General features: G+C 36.0%; 1 protein-coding gene across 4 annotated transcripts in view; it reads left to right on the forward strand.

Annotated features, from left to right (window-relative positions):
- Positions 1 to 520: 520 nt before the first annotated feature.
- The window catches only part of LOC306842593 (latent-transforming growth factor beta-binding protein 4-like), an 82,369-nt gene continuing 61,032 nt past the window's right edge, over positions 521 to 21,857 (forward strand). For 3 of the 4 annotated variants that reach the window (XM_079373543.1, XM_079373544.1, XM_079373545.1), the window contains exons 1-5: positions 521 to 708; positions 4,836 to 4,906; positions 5,949 to 6,240; positions 10,374 to 10,576; positions 19,583 to 19,792. In XM_079373543.1, the coding sequence (XP_079229669.1) occupies positions 524 to 708; positions 4,836 to 4,906; positions 5,949 to 6,240; positions 10,374 to 10,576; positions 19,583 to 19,792 (961 nt within the window). In that variant the 5' untranslated portion in view covers positions 521 to 523. Of the gene's footprint in view, positions 709 to 4,835; positions 4,907 to 5,948; positions 6,241 to 10,373; positions 10,577 to 19,380; positions 19,793 to 21,857 lie in introns of those variants that run through there. The other variant, XM_079373546.1, reaches the window with a different exon arrangement.

The raw sequence follows: 21,857 nt of genomic DNA on the forward strand, positions 1-21,857 counted from the left end.
ATTTGTTTTTTTGTCAATAAACTTTACCAGTTTTGTAATAATATTTGTAAATAAGATTGATAATTTGTCATATAAAGACCTGGTATATACTGCAATAGACCTTGTTTTGTTTTTAGCAAAGTCGAAAAAAATGCTTATTTTTCCTGTAGTTTCTCTCTCTCCCTTAAAATGCCACTAGAAAAAGAAAAGATCTATCTATCTATCTATCTATCTATCTATCTATCTATCTATCTATCTATCTATCTATCTATCTATCTATCTATCTATCTATCTATCTATCTATCTATCTATCTATCTATCTATCTATCTATCTATCACACTCCTCACCGCTGCTCTGTGAGTCTGAGCTCTGATTGGCTGTCTCTTGGTTACAAGCCACGGATCACTCTGATTGGCTGAAAGTTTTCCACGCATCTCTTTCATTCATGTCAGTGCGGACTCACAGCAGAGCATGATTGAGACGGATCGCGCTGCCAAACCCACTGAAAACGCATCAATTACAATTCACCAGGTCGGAGTAACGATGTCAGAACTGTGGAGGCTGTCTGGACTTCTATTTATAACCTCTCTTTCCCTGGCGACCGCAAGCTCCTCATCAGTCAGTCATCAGATGTCTCCTGATCTCATCCATCCTCCACAAATCAGGAGCAAAGCACAGAGACACAGACATCAGACCGACTCCACTCGAATACAGATAGATTTAAAGGGGTAAGTGTCTCATCAGTTCATCGTGAGGTGAAGGTGATGTTGAATATGTGACCTCGAAACTAGCTGAAAAGTAAATAGATCTTTATTATATACATTATTTTTATATATAATGCACATGTACATGTTTTTTCATATTATATTATTGAGTAAATCATAAAAAAACTTAATGGAATCAATTTTAAAAATGAGCTAGATTCAGATAAGAATGTCAGGATAAACTAATATTAGTATTTTTCACTAATTTGAATCGGAAAAAGAATAACATTTACGATCTTGTTCACATCTTTCAAGATATTTGTGGCAAAATGATTGAATTTATGTGACCTCGAAACGTGGAAACTAAATAGACCTTTATTTATATTTTATTGCTTTTCAAATGTAGTGATCAGTTTTTTTTTTTTTTTTTTTTTTTTAATTACTGAATCAATCATAAAGAACCTTAATGGGATAAATAAAAATAAAAAAGAAGAAAAATCAGTAATTATTCAGAATAACTCCAAAATGATTCTTATTTTGTATTATGCAAATAATGATTGTAATCCCATTAGCAATTAAAAAATTTTGGATCTTTTTTGAACCTTCCAAATAATGAAAACGAACTGAATTCTAATTAATTACATTGGATTTTTTTTTTTTTTTTTGCAATACAATTGCATGTAAACGAGGTCAAACATCATGTTTACTACACATCTCATCCTCATCTTGACCTGGCATCCAAACTGTTGCATTTTTGTCTTCACTGCTTCTCTAAGTTCCACGTTTACTCCAGAGACATAAACAGAGCACTTTACTTCAATCGAAGCTCTTTATAGATCCAGAATGACGTGAAAACATTGGCCCGTCTTTGTTTGCCGTAACATTCAGTCAGATGTTTCTCTAGACTTACGCCGGAAGTGTTGATCCTTCAAGCAATGAGGGGAATTCCTGATTCTCTTGAAACGTTTGAGACCTAGTGACTGGTCTTTGTAAGCCATAACAGAGCAGGAAATTACTTTCTCTTCTTTTCATATTCATTTGGAGGGAGCCAGAATGCCACTGAACCTTTGTAAGAGTTAATCAAGGATGCACCGCTGCTCTTCTGTAACATCCCTCCTCCTCTGGACTTCATTGTGCTTTTGGGTCAACCGAGGACATTGACTGTGGAAACTTGTCCATCCCGGGGCAATGGGGGGAACATGGTAGCTTAGAAGGAGAAGGAGGGTGTTGTTGCGGAGTCTAGTAATGCTAACAGGCCCAACGCAGGTTCAGCAGTTCAGAGCTCAGAAGGCCAAGCGCAGAAAACGGCTTCATTTCAGAGCGCATCAACGGTGCCTTTCACACCTCAAAGGGAGACAAAACCACGATTATTTCCACCTTGATGGAGGTGCCAAGCAAAGTGGGAGCTTTGTGATAATCCAGCAGTTAAGCCACATATTTGACCTCGAGGACCACGGTTGAGGTTTTATTGAAGCTTCTGTTACGAGGTGCTGGAAAAAAAGAGCCGGGGCCAAAACCATAAACCCCCCTTTTTGTATTGCACAAACATAACATTTTTAAAATATAAAAGGTTCATTTACAATCTTTATTTTACAGCCTCTGCTCCTACTAACGTGTTGGAGGCGCAGAGGTTTGAAAGATGTAAAAATGTGTTCACCGCTTTGTTTCTTTGCATTCTGTTCACACAGAGAAAACAAAAGAGCTGTAGGCCAAGAGAATGACATGCATGTGGGTGCAAAAGCAGCTGGTAAAGAACAGATGTTTTATTCTTCAGATTATATCCAAATGCCCACATAATTCTCTTGAAATATTATTAAAGTAGTTTATATTTTGTGTTATTAAATCTGATATGACAATTCTGTCATCATTTGCTTGATTAAAAACCCATAAGACATTTGTTCTTCTGTGGAACACAAAAGGATATATTTAGCATAATGTTCAAGCTGCTCTTTTCATACAGTGAAAGTGAACAATCACGGCTGTTTCCACTTGTGCAAAAGAGCAGCTTGCGAACAACATAAGGGACTAAATATAATTGTTTGGTGAACTATCCCTTTAACACGTCCAAATCTTGAAAGAACAGTTGTGTCCGCCGTAGCCATGTGAGCAGAATAAACACAGACATCTTTGATCACTATCGAGTCTTGCTCTAATGGGAGCCTCTCAGCTCTGTAAACATCACTCACGTCTCATCCGGAATGTATCGTTTAGGTGTCGACTCCCATTAAAACCCAAACGGGGTACAAAAGTTGAAGGCAACTTTCCATTCTGTCAGTGCAGAAATGGCCCTATTTGGGCCTAATAGGGGCCCAAGTGAAGGTTCAAGGCCTTTATTTAGAGATCAGACAGACAGACGAGTGGTAAAAGAAGGTCTCAGTGTTATGAGACATCTCAAAACAGCTTCAGCTTAAAGGGACAGTTCACCCAAAAATGAAAATAATCTCATCAGTTAGTCATGTCATGACTCAAAAACAGTTTGGCTTTCTTTTTATACAGAGAATTCAAAAAGAGAAGAAAATTGGATTTTTACACTGAAAAAAAACCAATGAATAAGACTGTAACTTTCAATCTTCAAAAACTCACAAGGTCAACTGACTTTATTTATCTCAAAAAGGATTTACCTTAAAAGTTCCTTATTACATGCACTCTTATCAGCATGCCAAGGATGAGCGGATTTCAAAGTTTTAATCAAAAATCAACTTTTGTATGGCTTCAAAAGGCTTGAAATATAACACTCAAATCAGAACAGCTACCGATAATTCATGGTACTTTTGCATCCTTTTTGAAACTTCAGGTTTTCCTTTATGTTGCATGAAAGAAAAAAGTCATGCACTCTTAAAAATAAAGGTTCCAAAAGTGTGTTTTTGTAACGATGCCATAGAAGAACCATTTTTAAGTTCCCCAAAGAACCTTTCAGAACCATTATTTTCCTAGTGTGAAGAACATTTGAATAATCTAAAGAACCTTTTTCTACTATAAAAGAACCTTTTGTGCAAAGGAAAGTTTCCATGAATGTTAAAAGCTCTTTATGGAAATGGTTCTTCATGGGGTTTTGGAATGGCATGGGGTTAATTTTCAGTTTTGGCTCAATAAAATCGCTTTACAGATGCATAGACAAAACAATAATATGCATGTAACATATGCATTTTTTCTTTCTTTTTTAATGCACATTTTTGCATTTTTTCACAAATGCATTTTTACAAGCAGTGTTTTAAAATGCAATTAAATCCATGCAACATAAAATCAACAGAAAAGTTAAAAAAAGCATACTGATCCAGTGATTTTCGTTAACTCTCCAAATCTGCATGTGTTGAATTAGCTTTTGGAAGGTTATAGGTCAATCTGACCTCCACATAGCCTGGATGGCCCATGCCAGCGCTGTCTCAATCGGCTTACGCTGCACAGACAACGGGCCGTCCCTCGGCCTGCCAGGTCCCAACAGTGTCCCTTCAGAAGCCATACAATAAAGGCACATACTGTAACTAATTAGCAAATCCCTCCTGATGCTACAGAGGGGTCAGGTTGATGTGCGCCAGCCGTGGCCCGTGAGTGTTCAGGATCGGGGCTTGTGTTGGTGTGCTAATTGCCTTTTCTCCCAGAAGCTGCTAGATAAACAGATGCAGCCCAGTCATCTGAAGAAGACTCTTAATCCAGCAAAGTTTACCCACCAGATGCAACTGCCAGCGCCACTGTGGGAAAAACAATATTTCTCATGTGCATTGGTACAGGGAGGACAGAGGCCCGACGAGGGGGGCGTCTATAACAAACTTGCACCCCCCTTCATTTTTATTCATCGGCGCTATTTGTCCACGGCACGCTGAATACAACACGGGGTGAAGGGTCAGCTAAAACCCAAGGCTATTCACTCAATCCAATGCATCTTAAGGGGCCCATGGCCACGGATTGTAAGTCTTTTAAAGATGTCCTTTCAGAAGTGGTTAAATTGTGATTATGCCGCACAGATTGATTTGGCGCGGAGCCTTGAAAGGAGAAATAAAAAGTTTAGCAAGTTTATTTTGCAGTTTTAAGGACAAGCAGTCTCGATGCTTGTGCGTTGTGGCATTTGATGGGCTTTACTTTTTTTTTCTGAAAAAAAAAAACTATTGTCAAGCCCAGAGTTTCACCCTTGATCTCTGTCCGTCTTTCTCCAGGCCCAACGTTTGTGGCACCAGGTGCTGTTATTCATGGCTGGTCAATCCCAAAACCAAACAATGCACAAAACGTGAGTATCTTTCCAGGGCCATTCAGATGCTTTCATACATTCCTATTATGCTCATAGAAAGACACAAACATATACGGCTGCCAGTATTTCATCTAGTTCAAATCCTCTTCATTTGTCTGATTTTTCAAATGAGGCAATGAACTGAAGTGTCAGCACAGCTGGGAGCTGTAACAACATAATAAACAGAAGGGAAGGGGAAAAATGTGGTTTCGCAATCTGTTTGAATTGAAGGCCCCCTACTGTCCAACACAATATTCAAAAGAGGAAAGAGGAAGCTTAGAATAATATAATATAATATAATATTCTTAATTAATTTTTTATATATATATATATATATATATATATATATATATATATATATATATATATATATATATAATGCTGCCATTGTGTGCCATATGTTCTTATGTAACACACAAACATATTTTTTGTTACTTAATATATATTCAATTTCAAACTAATGATGAGAAGTTTAGGTTGCCAAACCTGTACACAGTGTTCATTGTTCCAGCGTGCAGCAGTTATTTGTTCAGTTAGGTAGTTGCAAAATTGTTTACGTCTTTCTTTGTTTTAATGATCGATTTTATTAGGCTTATGTGTGTTATATAATATGTTAAAGATTTTTCTGTATATTACGATCGTGCATCTTACTCTCGGCAGTAAAAATGTCCTTCATGTCTGTCCATCTGGATGTGTGAACCTTCTAACATTCCTCTGCTGTAAGTAGGCCAAACCTCTGAATGCACAGGGCTTCAGCAGCCTCAGCTCTAGTCCAGTATTAATCCAGTCCCTCAGCTTTCTCATCATAATCCACACCTTCCTAATCCGTATGTAGCTAGATTTACCAACTAATAACTAACCCCTTGACCCATGTGCCTTTTAAAGGGCCAGTGCAACGTCCAATTTTTTGACTAGAAACATGTTGAAAAGTCACACTCTGGGATTTAATCTGGAATATATTGTATTGCTTGACATGTTATGCGAAGCAGTATAAAAGCATTAATAGAATGACAATATAGTTTCTCTGTTGTTCTCTCACTAGCAAGATGTCATCCGCGATGCCATAATAAAGCAGTTTGTCGCCAGCCGAACATCTGTCAGTGTCGTCCAGGCTTCCACGGCCATCGTTGTGAACACACAAACGTCATGCCGACCACGAGCACCTGGTTCGAAGCACATCCTGGTCCCAATGTACCCTCAACCGCCACTACGGCATCAGTTACTATGGTAACGCCCGCATCCACCACCATCCACGGCAACATCTCCACATCTGCCTCCAGTGATGCCAATCCAGATACAAGAAAGACATATTCATTACGCTGGCAGCCACGCAGGTGAGGGAACTCTTCATAACTGAGACTGAGATTAATGTGTTTTACACTAAAGCAAGTGGCTTGTAAAGCACATCCATGGCTATATTAGGAATGGAATATTTGCTTACCACGTATTAATCCAGTTTAAAGTAAAAATTTACTAACAGTCAATAAGTACTTGCCGATCACACTTGTAATGGAAAGTTATGTTGAGCAAGTTGTATTACTGGATACAGTGTTTCATGCAGCGTGATGTTTATGTATCAGCAGCTCTAATTTTTGTCAGTTTGTCATCACCAGTATAACAATGAAATAATATATGAAGAGTTAATTTGCATAATACTATAGCATGTATGGCTGTAGTTTTTAGTTTGAAACATATTTATCAAAATTACTATTTATTTCTTGAGGTATATGGAAAAAAAATGACATGATGCACATTTAAGAGGAAAATGTACCGTTAACAGTATATATTTTGACAATAATACAGATAAAGCTACAGCAATCATGTCACTTTTTATCCACAAGTGTCTAAGAAACTGTATATAAATTCATAGTAATTAAATATGCTAATAAAAATAGTAAGCAAATAAATAAAGACATACATACATACATAAAGAGAGCGAGAGAGAGAGAGAGAGCGCGCAATTAATATGCCTAAATAATATCCTAAATAAAAAATAATAGACCTGAATTAAAAAATCATTACATTGTAACATTTTTCAAATTAATTAAAATGTTGGTGGGAAGCATAATAGCAGTTTCTCAATCTCAATTCAGAATTGATTACTTTATTTCAGTTTGTTGACATTCCATAAAAGAAACAGATTGTGTGTTTTACTAGGACGTGCCTACAGGGGGTGCTCTAATACCCCAAATTCATATCTACTGTAAATACCCATCTGTCTGTATTGTACCTCACTGTCGTATGGCAGTACAGGACCTGTATTTATATCAGTGAAACCAGCAAATTCAAGAATCTCATTGTTTGAGCGCTCTTTTTCCCACCTGACATGGTAAGTGGGAAACATTCTAGGTACTCAAAGCTCCTTGAAGCATTCTTCTTGTTTACTGAAGGGTTTTAATTCCTTTCAAATTCTAAACTACTATAACACCTGCATAGACTGATTTTAAGTTTGTTTTTCTTTTCTTATACCGAGGCCTTAAGTAACCCTTATCTTCTCACAGCTCACTCTCCACCCTGAAATGAAAAATATAGCTATCTCTATTCTCACCTCATGTTTTGCCAAGGTGAATAATGTGGAGTAGAAGATGTACTCCTCGCCCTTAAACTGACATATTTATTGGGATTGACTGCCCCACAGGCAGATGCTTCTTTTATATTGTATTCAGATGACAGAAGATTCAAAAGAACAAAAGAAAAGTGTTATGATTGTAGAGCCACACCTCGTCTGATCTCAGATTGATGGGGCAATGAATACCATAAAGTTTAGGCGTCTTGTCCCATGGTAGTCTCTGATCAGAGCTTTGATATTGAAGATGGAATGTATCTACTCGCTGGAATCGAAATAAAGATAGAAAGTGTATTTGTAGTCATGGTTAATAAGTGGTTTATTGGAACTCCAATGGGTCAGTGGAGAGGCACATAACACAGGTCAGTTTAGAAATGTTAGTTAATGTTCTTAATGCAAGTTTGTTTGGTAGATTATCCCAAATAACAATAAATGAACACACGAAATATGCATGTGTAGATATCTGTGAAATTTGTGGCTCTCCAATATATTTCTGTTGGGCCTGTTCAAGTGCGAGAATATTGCCAGTCAGAGAAGAATTTACAACATTTTGGATGTTAAGACAGTAGTTTTGATCAAATACGATGAAACTGGATCTAATTAGAAATATCTTGAATAGTGTTGTCATGATATTGGAATTTCTAACTTTGATACAATACCTTGACAAATTTCCATAGACAATACAGTTTTTGATACCACAGGGAAATATTGGCATACAATTCAGGGCAAAAATAAATACTGTAAATGAATGTACTTTTGTCATTGTTAAAGTATTTCCTTATGAAACTTATATGAGATTCTTTAGTCCCATATAATAATACTAATAATAATAATCTCTAGGATGGAACTATATTACTGCTGTGATAACACCACACTGTTAAAAAAAACATTTTAAAATAATTATATGAATTATTTTACTTTACAGTAGTAAGATTACAATACATGTGTCTTAATGTGTTCACTTGCAGAGGTTAAACCCTCAAGCTTTTCTTGTGGAAGAAATACATTCAGAGTTTTCAAATGCTGATTTACTGTGAACTTGCTCTGAGATATTGAAAAGAGCAGATCATGAGCTGCTTGCATGCAAATGAACACAGCGCTTCACTTTGAAACTCGCAATGCAATGGACTATTTATTTATACGATATGCTACTGTGTATGTCAACCCGCTTTTAGGCAGAATAGAGACCCAGAAATCATAGCTGGTATCTGTATCGATACTGCAGAAATTGAGTACTGAAACTGTTTCAAATATTCAGAATTAATATGGTTTGAAATCTGCTTTACTCTAAAACCAATACAATTTGGGTTTGTGTCCTAGTTTGAGAGATTTACTGCCTTCATGAGGTATATCAGGCCCACTCTACAATGATCTCAGACTGTTGAGCAAGTCCTCTGCTGAATCTAAGCTTGGGAAGGAAGTTCCTGCCCTGTGGAAACACTTCTCTCACAATAGACTATTGAAAGACTGCATGTATGGGTCAGTTTCAATGATCTACCTGACGGGCCAATGCTACATACTCACTCTTTGCTGACAGTCTGCAATTTCCCCATCTTTCAACAGTTTTTATATCACATTCAGTGTGTGAACTAGATTTGTCAGATAAGTTCTCTGTTTTTGAAAGTTCCAAGTCTGGCAAGTAAACCCAGAGAGTGTAATCGCTAAAACAAGCAAGTTCTGCTTTTATTTCCATGGCTTTTCAAGTCAGATATGAATGCTTACACTAGTTTGCTATGAAAGGTATGTGCTCTGCATATGTATTTTAGAAATGTTCTCTAAATGGTAGTATATCATCACAGAGGGCCAAGCTTATTAGCTGTTTTGGGGATTTTTTACAAAGCATAAAATAAAAAATGGAAATATTACCACACCCCAAAGATGGAAATGTTACTTGCCTCTTTTGTTGACAATCCAAAAAGAATATTGCACTTGGAACAATTTATATAATTTCTTGAATCAGAGACATGGTCTATATCTGAAAAATAGAGTATAAGATTGATTATCATTATGGTTCATTTTGCTGGAGCTCAGTGCAAATCTAGGAGTCCCCCAGGGCTCTGTATTAGGACCTCTCCAGTTGTCTTATGTCATGGTTTTCTGTGAATGGGACCTTGCTCAAATCATCTCCTTTGGCGTCGGGGGTGTTTATGCAGAGTGAGTGTGTGTATAACACATGCAGAGTTGGGAAGGTTGCATGTAAAATGTGAATGGCCATACGCTTGTTTTATAGGCTGTTTGCTGTTGAACCATGCTCATGTCAGCTTGTTTTCACTGTAAATTATCTCTGTTTGGGAAAATTAGCCCATGGCATGCTCAAGCTGAACCATTTGACTTTCTATGCTGTGTATTTGAAAAAGGGTTGCCACATTTGCATCAAGAGCATAGAGTTATACAGGACATGGTATTCATTAGAGTCATTTTTATTATTTTAATTGACCAATAAGCACAATTTGAATTCAACTCAGAAATGTCATGTTGATTAAATGGATATTAGTGTAATGTTTCTTGAAGGAGTTCTTGTGAATGTGCTACAAAAATGCATATGCAATACATAATGCAGTATGGAGTACCATAGTTGGCATTTATACGGTCATATGAGGCACCACAATTTTTGTTTGTACATATGATTACTGAAAATAATTTACATTTACATAAACTCAACACCTTAATCCATACTCTTATTTTTATAAATATTGCAATTTACCCATTGTAAATATGTATATATAATTATTTTCCTGGCAGAAATGGTAAAATAAATAAATAAAATAGTCTTTTTATGTTCTAGTTTGCAATGATGCTGTTTAACTATGTTATTAGTGCTGCTTTTATTTGTTTTCTCTCTTTTTTTGTGGATTTCTTTTTGCACTTTTAAAGGGCTTTTCATTTTGGCTCGTGTTTCAGTTTAAAAGAGTCCCAGTCGGTCCTGTTAAAAAAAGCTCTGTCCAGTGGAACAGGTGGAGAGAAGATCACAAGTGTTATACTGAAATACATTGAATCAGAGCGAAGAAGACTGGAGTCCTTATCCTCTACCGGAGCAACAGAAACCTCCAGCACCAAAACCTTCCACACTCAACGCGGCCAGTTCACCCTCATCTACACCGCAGGTCAGTTTAAGCCAGCAGGGATGATTTTGAAATATTAAATGTCATATCCTCATATCCTTCCCTGCAGAAAAGAATGTCTTAAATGAGATCCCTCTAATAATTAAATGGTTTCTTCTAAACATCAATGAGATTAAATGATGAGCCAATGGCATTAAAAATGTGCAAATGAGATCTCAAAATTGTCTTAAACATAAATGTTATACTAAAGTCTCTGCTATCAAAAGATTTCATTATGATATCAAACTAAAAGATCAAATTATTTGACCTGTATGTTTCTCAGAATTTTTAGTCTGATTTTATAGTTATATTTCTTATTTGTTCATTCTTATTTTTACTTTTTTGAAGCATGTTATGAAAGCGCAACCAGTGAGCAATGCAATTTTCCTCTGGGTGATCAAACAAACATCTTTTAGCTTTTTGAAACTTTCTACCTTTAGTAACATTAGTATTAGTATATTAAAACAATTCACATTGTTTTCATGGTCTTGAAGAACCTGGAGATATGAGATATTCTATACCATTTTAGTATATTGGTCATAATACATATTTTATTAGTTAGAAAAGTGTGGAAAATTAATGGGACTTGTGAATGTTATTGTGGACTTGGAGTCCAAAAGGTGGAGAACTGTGGATAAACCTTAAACTTTAAGGTTTATACAGGTATCTGTGTCAACATGTTAACCTTTTCTTTGCAATAAGCAGCAATGGTTTCAAATCAGCAGGCTTGAGTAGAAAATATCTTGTTTTAAAAATTCGGCCTGTTTCCTGGTTTACAACTTTTGTGCCGCGATAAGGTTTATCTGGTTGTATATTCGGGCTGGTTTGCATTGAGACAGGCCTGGATACAGTATTGTAGCATATTCCTGCCATTGTTTAGCTTGGCTGAGAGGTGATGGTGCAGTAATTACTCAGGAGATGGATGTGGTGTTTTGCTAATGAACCCCTGTGTCTCCATGACCTCATAACACACTGGAACGGCCCTCTGTGGCAGCGCATGGGAAGTGTGGGGAGACTGACCTCTTTCTCACTCACACACACACACACACACACACACACTCACATACACACACAGAGGGAGAGGGAGAGAGAGAGAGGAGGTCTAGGAGATCTAATGGTGCTTATCTCTAGATTTATGTTCTTCAAGCCCTTGAATATGAAGCTGTAGCTGATAAGTGAAGCTCTAGGGAGTAAAAACTTAGAGTGGCATGTTACAGCAATTCTTCAGTCTGGTCCAGCATATCTTTGTTTGAGGTTATTCATGGAATTTGCTTAATATAAATCATATTTTATTATCAAGCAGGATTATTGTTTTGCAACTAATGCTAAATAATAATAAAAGTAAACAAACAAACAAAAAAATACATATAAAATTACTGGAACTAAGCATTAATTACAATTAAAATGTCCATAATGAAAAAATACAAATAAACCATTAAATTGTTCATTATTTAAAATAATATACAAATTAACCTTATACTTATTTTATTTCAGCTAGTTGCCAAGAGCACATTTCGTGTTTTTGTTTAAAGTTGAAGTAATAAAATACTTTTTTAATGTCTGTCTTGTTTTTTTGTTTTTTTTCAAGTTTTAGATTTTAGCTTTATAGTTTTAAAGAGAAACTATATAGACCTATATCTATATAAAAAAGGATAAAAATGACAAAAACACAACAAAATGACTAAAACTTTAACTAAAATTTGAACAAAAACAGAACATATAAACATTGAATCCAAATTCCCAAAATTATAATAATGATGAAACTAAAACCATTCAACGAAACCAATAAAACATATATAGTTACTTGAAATAAAATAACATTTTTCTTTTTTCTCTTTTTTTTTTGTTTAAGTTAAAGTACTAAAATAACTAAAATTATTTTAAATATCTATATATGTATTTTAGTTTTATAATACTTAAACATATTCATATTTATAGAAAGAAAGAAAGAAAATAAAATGACCAAAAATGTAACTAAAATTACAATTAAAAGAGAAAATAAAATCTAAAATATTCTCGAAAACTAATAGAATATAAATGGCACTGCTATGAGCAAGTTTAATCTGAGGACTGAGTGAGCTGAGGTTATTTTGGGTTCCCCGTGCTTGTCTATACAGTTTTTCTCTAGCTGAGTGTGGTTTTATGTAATGAAGTGTGCTCTGCAGCCCACAAATATTCCCAAAAGCCCTTTCCTTACACCAGTCCGGCCTTTAAATCCAGAGCCAGCATGTAAACAACCCCACATAACCTCAGGGCTTCCCTCTTCTCTCTGCTTTAACTTCAAATGCTATAATACACCTTCTCCGGCCGCATAATGTCAACGCTTATTGCCTGACGAAGTGGAAACCGCTCGAATGAAGGATGTCGTCTCACGTGGAAAAGAAAAGCACTGCTGCCAAATGCCAAATCTCTGGAAATCCAACACTTCATGCCGGCTGAATCCAAGTTTCCACGCTGAGAGAGTTTGTAATGTAGAGAGGGAGTGACAGAAGCTCAGCATTCCAGCGCATGAGGAAACGTCTTCATTAATGACCTATTTTTGCGATGACAAGTGAAACGGCACACTTTATAAATATTTATTCTCTTATACAGTGAAGGCTGAATTCCCCTGGTGTCACGTGTCAGGACGATGAGCGCAGGACGCAGGCGTATAGCTGACGGTTTGGGCCTCAGATCCGTTATACAATAGTTTGACTCTTAAACTCTTCATCAGGATTTTATTGTCCAGTTTGTTTTGCCAAATATGAGTGCTTGCGTGAGATGTTGATAGTGGATTTTGGTGAGCTTATGATTAATGCTGTTTTTCCCAGTGTCTGTGCACTGATGTGACCTGTTCTTCTGCAGTTTTAGAGTCAAGAGAGAATTTAGATTTGATTTTAGATTCAAATAGGCTGTAATTTGACACCGGGAACATTTGCTCTTTTTAATGCTTATCATTGGCTAATCCACCGATCCTAAAATAAAGAATATGGCTACATATAAATATACATCATACAAAACGGCTAAATCTCAAACAGTGGATCATTTTTATCAACATCGCCCAGCTAAAACTGCCCATTGTTAAAGTATGTCTGCTTCGTGTAATGTGAAAAGTACAATAATGTCTGACTTCATTTAACGTGCTATAGCATAGGTAGGACTAGCCTATATCATGGCCACAAATTAAGAATTAGTTCCCCAGACTTAATTCGTGAGCCGCACATATTAGCTCTGTTCTGTCCGAAGTACTCGGCGATGCCGCCACCAAGCGTAATTAGTTATAAGTTAAAAAAAAACACATTTACTAATTGATTCTAACTGAAATTGCTGTTGTTAGCACTTAATATTTCTGTAGTACCGCCAAACGGCGTAGATCATTCATAAAAATGTATATAAATGAATGCTCATGGGCAAACGTCTACACCAATAAGCTCTACTGTATTATAAACCAATGAAATGGTGCGAGGAGGCAGGTGAGACAAATTTGCCGCCATTGTTTCTTGACAGACATACACAGACATCATCACGTGAACAACATCTGAATCCGCGTAACGTAAATTCAGTTAGATTATTAGAATTTTATATTACGTGAGATCTTTTTTTTTCCCGATTATTTTGCGGTTAAATAACGAATCATGCAGGATCACAAAAAAAAGTGACATTTTGTTTATTTTGCATTATATTCAGCGATCATGGAATTGTGAAACACTGGAGGGACTGATTACTATTTTAAAAAAAAGAGGCACACATCCCATACTTCTGTTTATTTTGAGAATTGTTTGAAATGTTAGATAAACTATTATCTAATATAAAGTCAGGTTAGCATGAAGAAATAGTTGCCCCCTCTTAAAGAAACATTAATTGATATTACAGTTTTTTTCAACTGCTCACATTTTCAAAACTTTGCCTCTTTTTTTCCAAACTTTACACACAAATTGCACACACAAAATGCAAAATGGCTCACATCTCTTGCAAAATGAAGCACTGCATTCAAAATATCACAAAACTTTTCAGAAACAAACATTTGCAAACACCTTTGCCATAATATTAATTCCTGTTAGATTTGTGTCTGTTACATAGAGAATTGCGTGTTGTGTTTTGCAAAAAGAGTCAAAGGCTGAGAACTAGTGCATGGTTTTGCAGATTTGGGGTGTGCTCATGCTGTTTGATTGTCAGCTTTCAGAAATTGTTTGACAAGTAAAGATTTTGTGTGTAAGCAGTTGAAAAACAGCTGTAAGATTACCTGAAGCTGTTATCGATGATATATACTGTATTCATGTTTCTGAAGCTTGACTGGCAGTCATTGGTTTCATTCAGCACATTTTGATTAAGGTTTTAAGTTGCAGTGCATCTAAAAGCATCTGTTAGTCGAATAACTGAATGAATTTCATCATGAGTATAAAGTGAAAAGAAGATTTCATAGCCAAACCTGCATGAAAAAGTAAAAATATATGGAGATTTGTGTGTGTGTGTGTGTGTGTGTGTGTGTTCCAGTGCCGCATAAGCTTAAAAATTCAACTTCATTACCAAACAGCATGAGAAACAAGACCAGTTGCCATAGTAAAGCATGTTTTACTGCCTCATTAATATATAAAACACTGACATCATGACATAGCTGAACAGCTCCTCCCAAATGAGTGATGGAGTCATTTTAAAGTTGATCAAGACGGAAATGCTGTGTTTTAGCTGTTTTTGTTTGTTTGTTTTAAATAAGAGATACTTGTATATAAATGATTGTGGAATATGTGGTTGTCAGTACACAGCAGGCGGTCAGTTTGGGTGAAGTGATCCATAGATCATCTGTACAGAGGAGTGCAGGGTTCGGTCCTCCCTACGGTAGCGTTTTTAATTTATGGTCCCAGCAGGCCTGATTCCAGCAGCTGCGGGACATGTCAGCGCAGCCACTCTCAGACACAGGTGTGTGTGTGTGTGTGTGTGTGTGTGGAGAAATCTGTTCCTCCAGCAAACAGCGTCTGTGCTTCAGGCTCCTGAAGCTCAAAACAGGCCCATTTGTTCCAGATTCTGAAAGTGTGTCAAGTCAGTCTGAGTTATAATCAAGTTCACCTCATTTCTGCACATTTAACCCACTGTTTGCTCCTTCCCGGAGGAAACCTGCATTGCTCTGATGTTGCTCTTTCATTGCTCTGGGATATTTCATGTAATATGTTTCTATTGCATGTAAAAACAAACAAAAAAAAATTATATATGGAAATATATTTTCTACCAATATATTTGTAGACATTTTTTGTTGAAAATATATTTAACAAATATAAATATATATTTCATGAACATTTAAAAATATATTTTGCCCTCCGTATTTTAATCCAATAAAATACATTCACATAGTCTTACATTTAAAGAAAACGTTTTGTGCATATAAACATTTAACACGTGAACATATAGGGCATTTGAATAAAAACAAAATAAAATAAAAAAAAGTAAGAATCTTCTTATCTTATAATGCCCGATATAATTATGACACTTTCTTTTTTTTTCAAATCCCTATAGGCTGTTCTGTCCACAATTTTTTTATTTAATTTATTTTTTTATATATATATTTTGATATATTAAGGTTAAGACTAAATAATTGAGCTTTAATGTTTACATACTGTATATTTAGTACATATTTAAAATATATTTTTGGCAGAAAATGTGAGTGTGTGTATATATATATATATATATATATATATATATATATATATACACACACACACACACACACGTATATGCATATATACACTGCCCGTCCAAAAATAAAGTCACCACCTTGATTTAAAGCAAATATGTAAGAGCCTCCCATTGGATAACTACTGCATGGATGATTATGTTTCAGCTGGCAACAAGTTATTTAACCCTAACTGATGCGATGAGTGTCTTCTCATTTCTTAAACAACCATGTCGGAAGACACATCCTGTCGTTATGGAAAAGATTATAATCAGTTTGAGAAGGGTCAAATTATTGGCATGCATCAAGAAAAGAAAACATCTAAGGAGATTCCTGAAACTAATAAAATTGGGTTAAGAACTATCCAACGCATTATTCAAAACTGGAAGGATAGTGGGGAACCATCATCTTCGGGGAAGAAATGTGGTCGGAAAAAAATCTTGATTGGTCGTGATCGGCGATCACTTCGTCAAATCATAAAAAAAAACAACGGCTATGTTTAATAGTGAAAGTAAGAGCATTTCCACATGCACAGTGCAAAGGGAACTGAAGAGATGGGACTAAACAGCTGTGTAGCCTTAAGAAAACCACTTACACTTATCAGTGAAGCTAATCGGAAAAAAAGGCTTCAGTTTGCTAGGGAGCATAAATACTGGACTTTGGAGCAATGGAAGGTCATGTGGTCTGATGAGTGCAGATTTACCCTGTTCCAGAGTGATGTGTGCATCAGGGTAAGAAGAGAGGCGGATGAAGTTATGCATACATCATGCATATTGACTACTCTCCCATCATCAATACAGGATCTTAATTAATGCAACTCTGGATGGGAATAAATGTTGTGACATTGCAGAAGATTATCGAAACGATGCCACGGCGAATGCGTGCCTAAAGGCGGTCCAACGAAATATTAGAGTGTGTGACTTTTTTTTTTTTTTGGATGGGCAGTCAGTACATACATTTTTTTTTTTTCCTTTGGCATAAACTTAAACTCCTTAGGAGAAATAAATATAAATGAATCCATCATTGATTTATAATATAGACATATAAATTGGGACTGCAGATTATTTAATCTTGGAAGAATATGATGTGAAATCTTTTAGTTTGTTTTGAGATCTGAGACATTTTGTTGCAGAATTGGAGTTTTGGCAAATCTAAGAAAAGTCTGAGAGATTACTAAGACTTTTCTCTGGAGAAGACCGACTAAGAAGCAGAATCCCTCAGCAAAATTCAATTAGCTTTCTCAATGCTGTTTAGGAAAAACATCTTAGAGTGTATTCCCTGCTGGTGTATTCAACAGAAGTACTGTTCAAACACCAAATGTGGGTAAACCATATCATCTGTGAAGAATGTGGCATCATCTTTTATAAGAACTAATCCTTTTAAACGCTCTGAACAGTTTGTTCTTTGTTTTGTGGAGTTGTTGACTTTGTGTGGATCCAGATACTTATTTGGTCAAAAGCCTGTTTTAGATTAGGTTTGTCCTCAGTTTAAAAAGAAAAGTTCATCCAAAAACTAAAATTGCCGTCGTTTGCTCAACCTCGTGTCCCTCCAAACCTGAATGGCCTGCTGTTTTTCAATGGAACTCAAAAGGAATTTTTGGAATTTCGAAATCCATGGAATTTTTGAGAAAAATACTGACAGCTCTTTTCCATAAAGCTTCAAAATGACAACAAAGCACGATACTAATGATAAACATGAATAATGATAAACAGTACTTCTGCAGCATAGTTGTTAATCTTGTATATCTAATGTTAACAAATGAGACTTTTTTTGTAAAGTACCAAAATTTTTTACCTGATAAAATATTTTAGCGCTTGGCATTACTTGTATTAATTTTAGATTTTAGTTGCATGACAGTTACAGGTGTAAAAATCACACTTATGTATCCTGATTTTCCACATTAACCCTTTTAGCTCATTTTAAAGCTGGTTTTGTCTTCTTTTAAATCACTTTAAGTCATCTTGAGGCCCCCTTAAAGGTTTGCTCAGGTCCCCTATTGGGTTCTTGAATGCCATAATTTTCCCCCTTTACTCTTAAAAAAAAGGTTCCAATTGTTTGTTGTTTGTTTGTTTGTTTTCTGCAATGCCATAGCAAAACCATCTCCAGTTCCCCAAAGAACCTTTCAGTGAACAATTCTTAAAAGAACCATTCTTAGTGGGAATAACATTTTAGTCATCTAAAGAACCTTTTGTCCAATGGAAAGGTTCCATGGAGGTTAAAGGTTTTTTGTGGAACCACTGATGCCAATAAAGAACTTTTATTTTGAAGAATGTTCCTAGAAACATGCACAGAACCCTTGAATTCCACAAAGGTTCTTTATAGTGGAAAAAGTTTATTTAGATTATTATAACATTCTTTTAAAAATTGATCACTGAAATGTTCTTTGGAGAACCTAGAATGGTTCTTCTATGGTATTGCTGCAAAAAAATATATATTTAAGATAGTAGAGGCCAAAACGCTGATCTGTTCTTCAAACAAAGCTATCATATGACTTGAATTATAGTCCTTTATAATATGTTTCGGTGCTGTATTGCCATTTTGTCCACAATCAGTTTCTGGACAAGAGCATCGTGAACATTCTTCCGAATTTCTCCTTTTGTGTTCCACAGAAGAAGTAGAGTCACGAAGGTGACTAAGTGGTTCATTAGTGCTGAACTATTGGGAAACGTTCAGCGCACGCTGCAGGGGAACAGCGAAATCTTGCCAAATGACAGCATTGAAAATGCAGAGTGAAAGAAAAAAATACACCCCTCCCTTCTACAAGCTCCCGCTACACACACACACACACACACACATTAAACGGCGCTGACCTCACCCCCGTGTGCAATGCCAGAGACGCAGAGTCTCTCTCTCTCTCTCTCCCCTGCTAGTTTCCTGGGTTTCACCGCCCACTCTGCTCTCTCCTCCTCATATGACAGAGAAAGTTCTCTCCTCATGTAGTGAGTGTGTTGAGAAGCCTGTCAGTGTGTTTGTGAGCACAGGGCTGAAGGAGAGCGAGAGGGACATCAGCGGGTAATGGATCCAACCTCAATCGCCGCCAGATTTTGCTTGCAACAGCTCCTTCAAACAACAAGAAGGCTCTGGTTTCCTCAGCAAACAGCTTTCTGAACACATTGACAACCACACATACACACACACACATACAGGTGTGTGTGGTGCACATTACCTCATATCTCTGCCAGAACAGGAATTGGCCTTTTTTTGTGCACTAGTTGATCCTTTCCAGAGATCTTGCAGGGACGAGCCAGGAAAAAGACGTTTGCGAGTGTGAGTGTGTGTGATGTGTGTGTGAACGGGGCTCGCCATGCGTCCTCACAGGCTGACTCTGCTGCTCTGCTTTGGCTTTGCCCTCTGCCTCTGTCTAGCCGTGGCTCAGCTCTCGTCCGGCCAGCAGCAGCGCTCAGCCGTCGTCCGCGGTGGTTCGGAGCGGATCAAAGTGCTCTTCACCCCCACCATCTGCAGGCTGCACTGCATACAGGGACGCTGCACCAACTACTGCGAGCGTGGGAATGTCACCACCATCTACAACAGCGAGCAGGCAGGACAGACGCCGCCTGGATCCGGCTTCAGAGTGTGTGAGTAAATGCACTTCACTGAGGGCATCCTGCAAGATAACACTGTTTAACAACTTTACAATGGTTAGTCTAGTGGTCTGATTCAGTTTTACTGTGTAAGGTTTCAAACCCTGATAATGAAATCCACATATACAGTAATACCTATATTAAAAAAAAATTATGTAGGTTGGTTTTGAACCCTTCCATCCTATAATAGTAGTAGTGTTATAATTAAAATTATTTATTATATATATTTATTTAAAAACAAATAGCTAATAAACTAAATATAATGTAGGTTGGAATTTGAACCCCATCCATGCTAAAATAATAATGATAATAATAATAATAATAATAAATAGTAATAATTAATGCATTATTATTATTAATATTATTATTTAATTAAATTATAGTTTTATTTCATTATTATTTTTTTAAGTTACAATATCAACAATATAATAATAATAATAATAATAATAATAATAAAATAAGTTATATTTAGTCTAGTTAATATTAGTTATATTTAGTCTTCCATGTTAAATTCACAATAATACATGATGATGATGATGATAAAGTAAATATTAAATTAAATTAAATATAAATATATAAAATAAAATATAAAATTATTTGTGTGAAATGTATATAGTATATTTGGATTTCATTAAATTTTTTTTTTAAGATTTAAGATTAAAATTGACAGCCTTTGATCTTGAAGAGCAGACGTGATGGAATGATGGAAGTGTCACTGAAAACTCTGGGGAGGCTTGTGTCTCCAGTATGAATGATGAATGCACACTTCTGCAGACAAACACACGCCTACATGTACATGCACAGACCCGCAGGTGCGTCAGACATTCATCTGAAGGTATTTAGGAACAGGTGCTGGGCCATCTGTTGTGTCTGATGCTCTCCATGATCATTTGCATGGACATTGCAGTACAGTCTGTATCGAGAGATGGAGGGCTTGACCTGAGTGTTCACTCTGAGATGCTTTTCAAATGTGTCTTCTGTCACTGTTTATTGTACATGTTTGTTTTTATTGTTTTTTTCCCATTCATAGGTGTCATTGGTGATGTATGTTTAGTGGGCTCCAAAAGTCTGAGATCACACTGAAAATCTACAATGAAAAATTTAAAAATTTAAAATTATGTTATTTACATTAATTCAATTTCACAAATTGCTATGCATATTATGGCATTTGTGAACCAAAAGGTTATTAAATAAGAAAAAGTAGAATCTATGAAAGCTTTTTTACGCTTACGGAATATGGACTTTTTCTCACAATTCAGATTTTGCTTACAATTCTGAGTTTCTATCTTACAACTCTTTTCTGGCAATCGTGAGAAAAAAAGTCTGAGTTGCGAGATTTAAGCACAGAACCATGTTAACTGGCTATTGAGAGAAAAAAGCGAGAATTGTAAGATTCATTTTTGCACAAAAGAATAATAAAAAAGTTAATTGTGAATTTTGTTTAACTTTATTTTATTATTCTTTGCATTTGCGATTTTTCATCTCACATTTTTGACTTTTTATCTCTGAATTACGAGTTTATTTTTCTCAATTGTGAATTGTGAGTTTTTCTTAGAATTGTGGAGAAAAAGTAAGAATTGGGAGACAAACTCAGGTTTGCAAGAAAAATAACAAAATTGTGAGATAAAATAATCGCAATTACCTTTTTTATTTTTATTCCGTGGCGGAAATAAGCTTCCATATCAACCCCAATGTACATGTAAGAGTTTGTTTTTAAAAGTTTACAAAAGGTACTATATATCATGGATTTCTGATGGTACTAGTGATACATTTACATTTACACATTTAGCAGAAACTTTTATCCAAAGTGACTTATATTGCAACATCAACCTTTGCAATCCCATGATAATTTTCAAAGTACTTTGGATTACAAAGTTAATAACATGACTTAATCATGTTACTGCATGATATTACGCCGGTTCATTAGTGAGATTGGCTCCAAACCAGCCTGGGATTTTCAGTCCAGTTCTGAGCCCGAGGCAAGAGGCTTATTTTGTGAACCCAAGCTTGTATTAGTCACCGCACCACGGTATGCTTATGTAAGGCTTGAACAGTCCTC

The sequence above is a fragment of the Barbus barbus genome, assembly GCF_936440315.1.
Source record: "Barbus barbus genome assembly, chromosome: 23".
Taxonomy (NCBI): domain Eukaryota; kingdom Metazoa; phylum Chordata; class Actinopteri; order Cypriniformes; family Cyprinidae; genus Barbus; species Barbus barbus.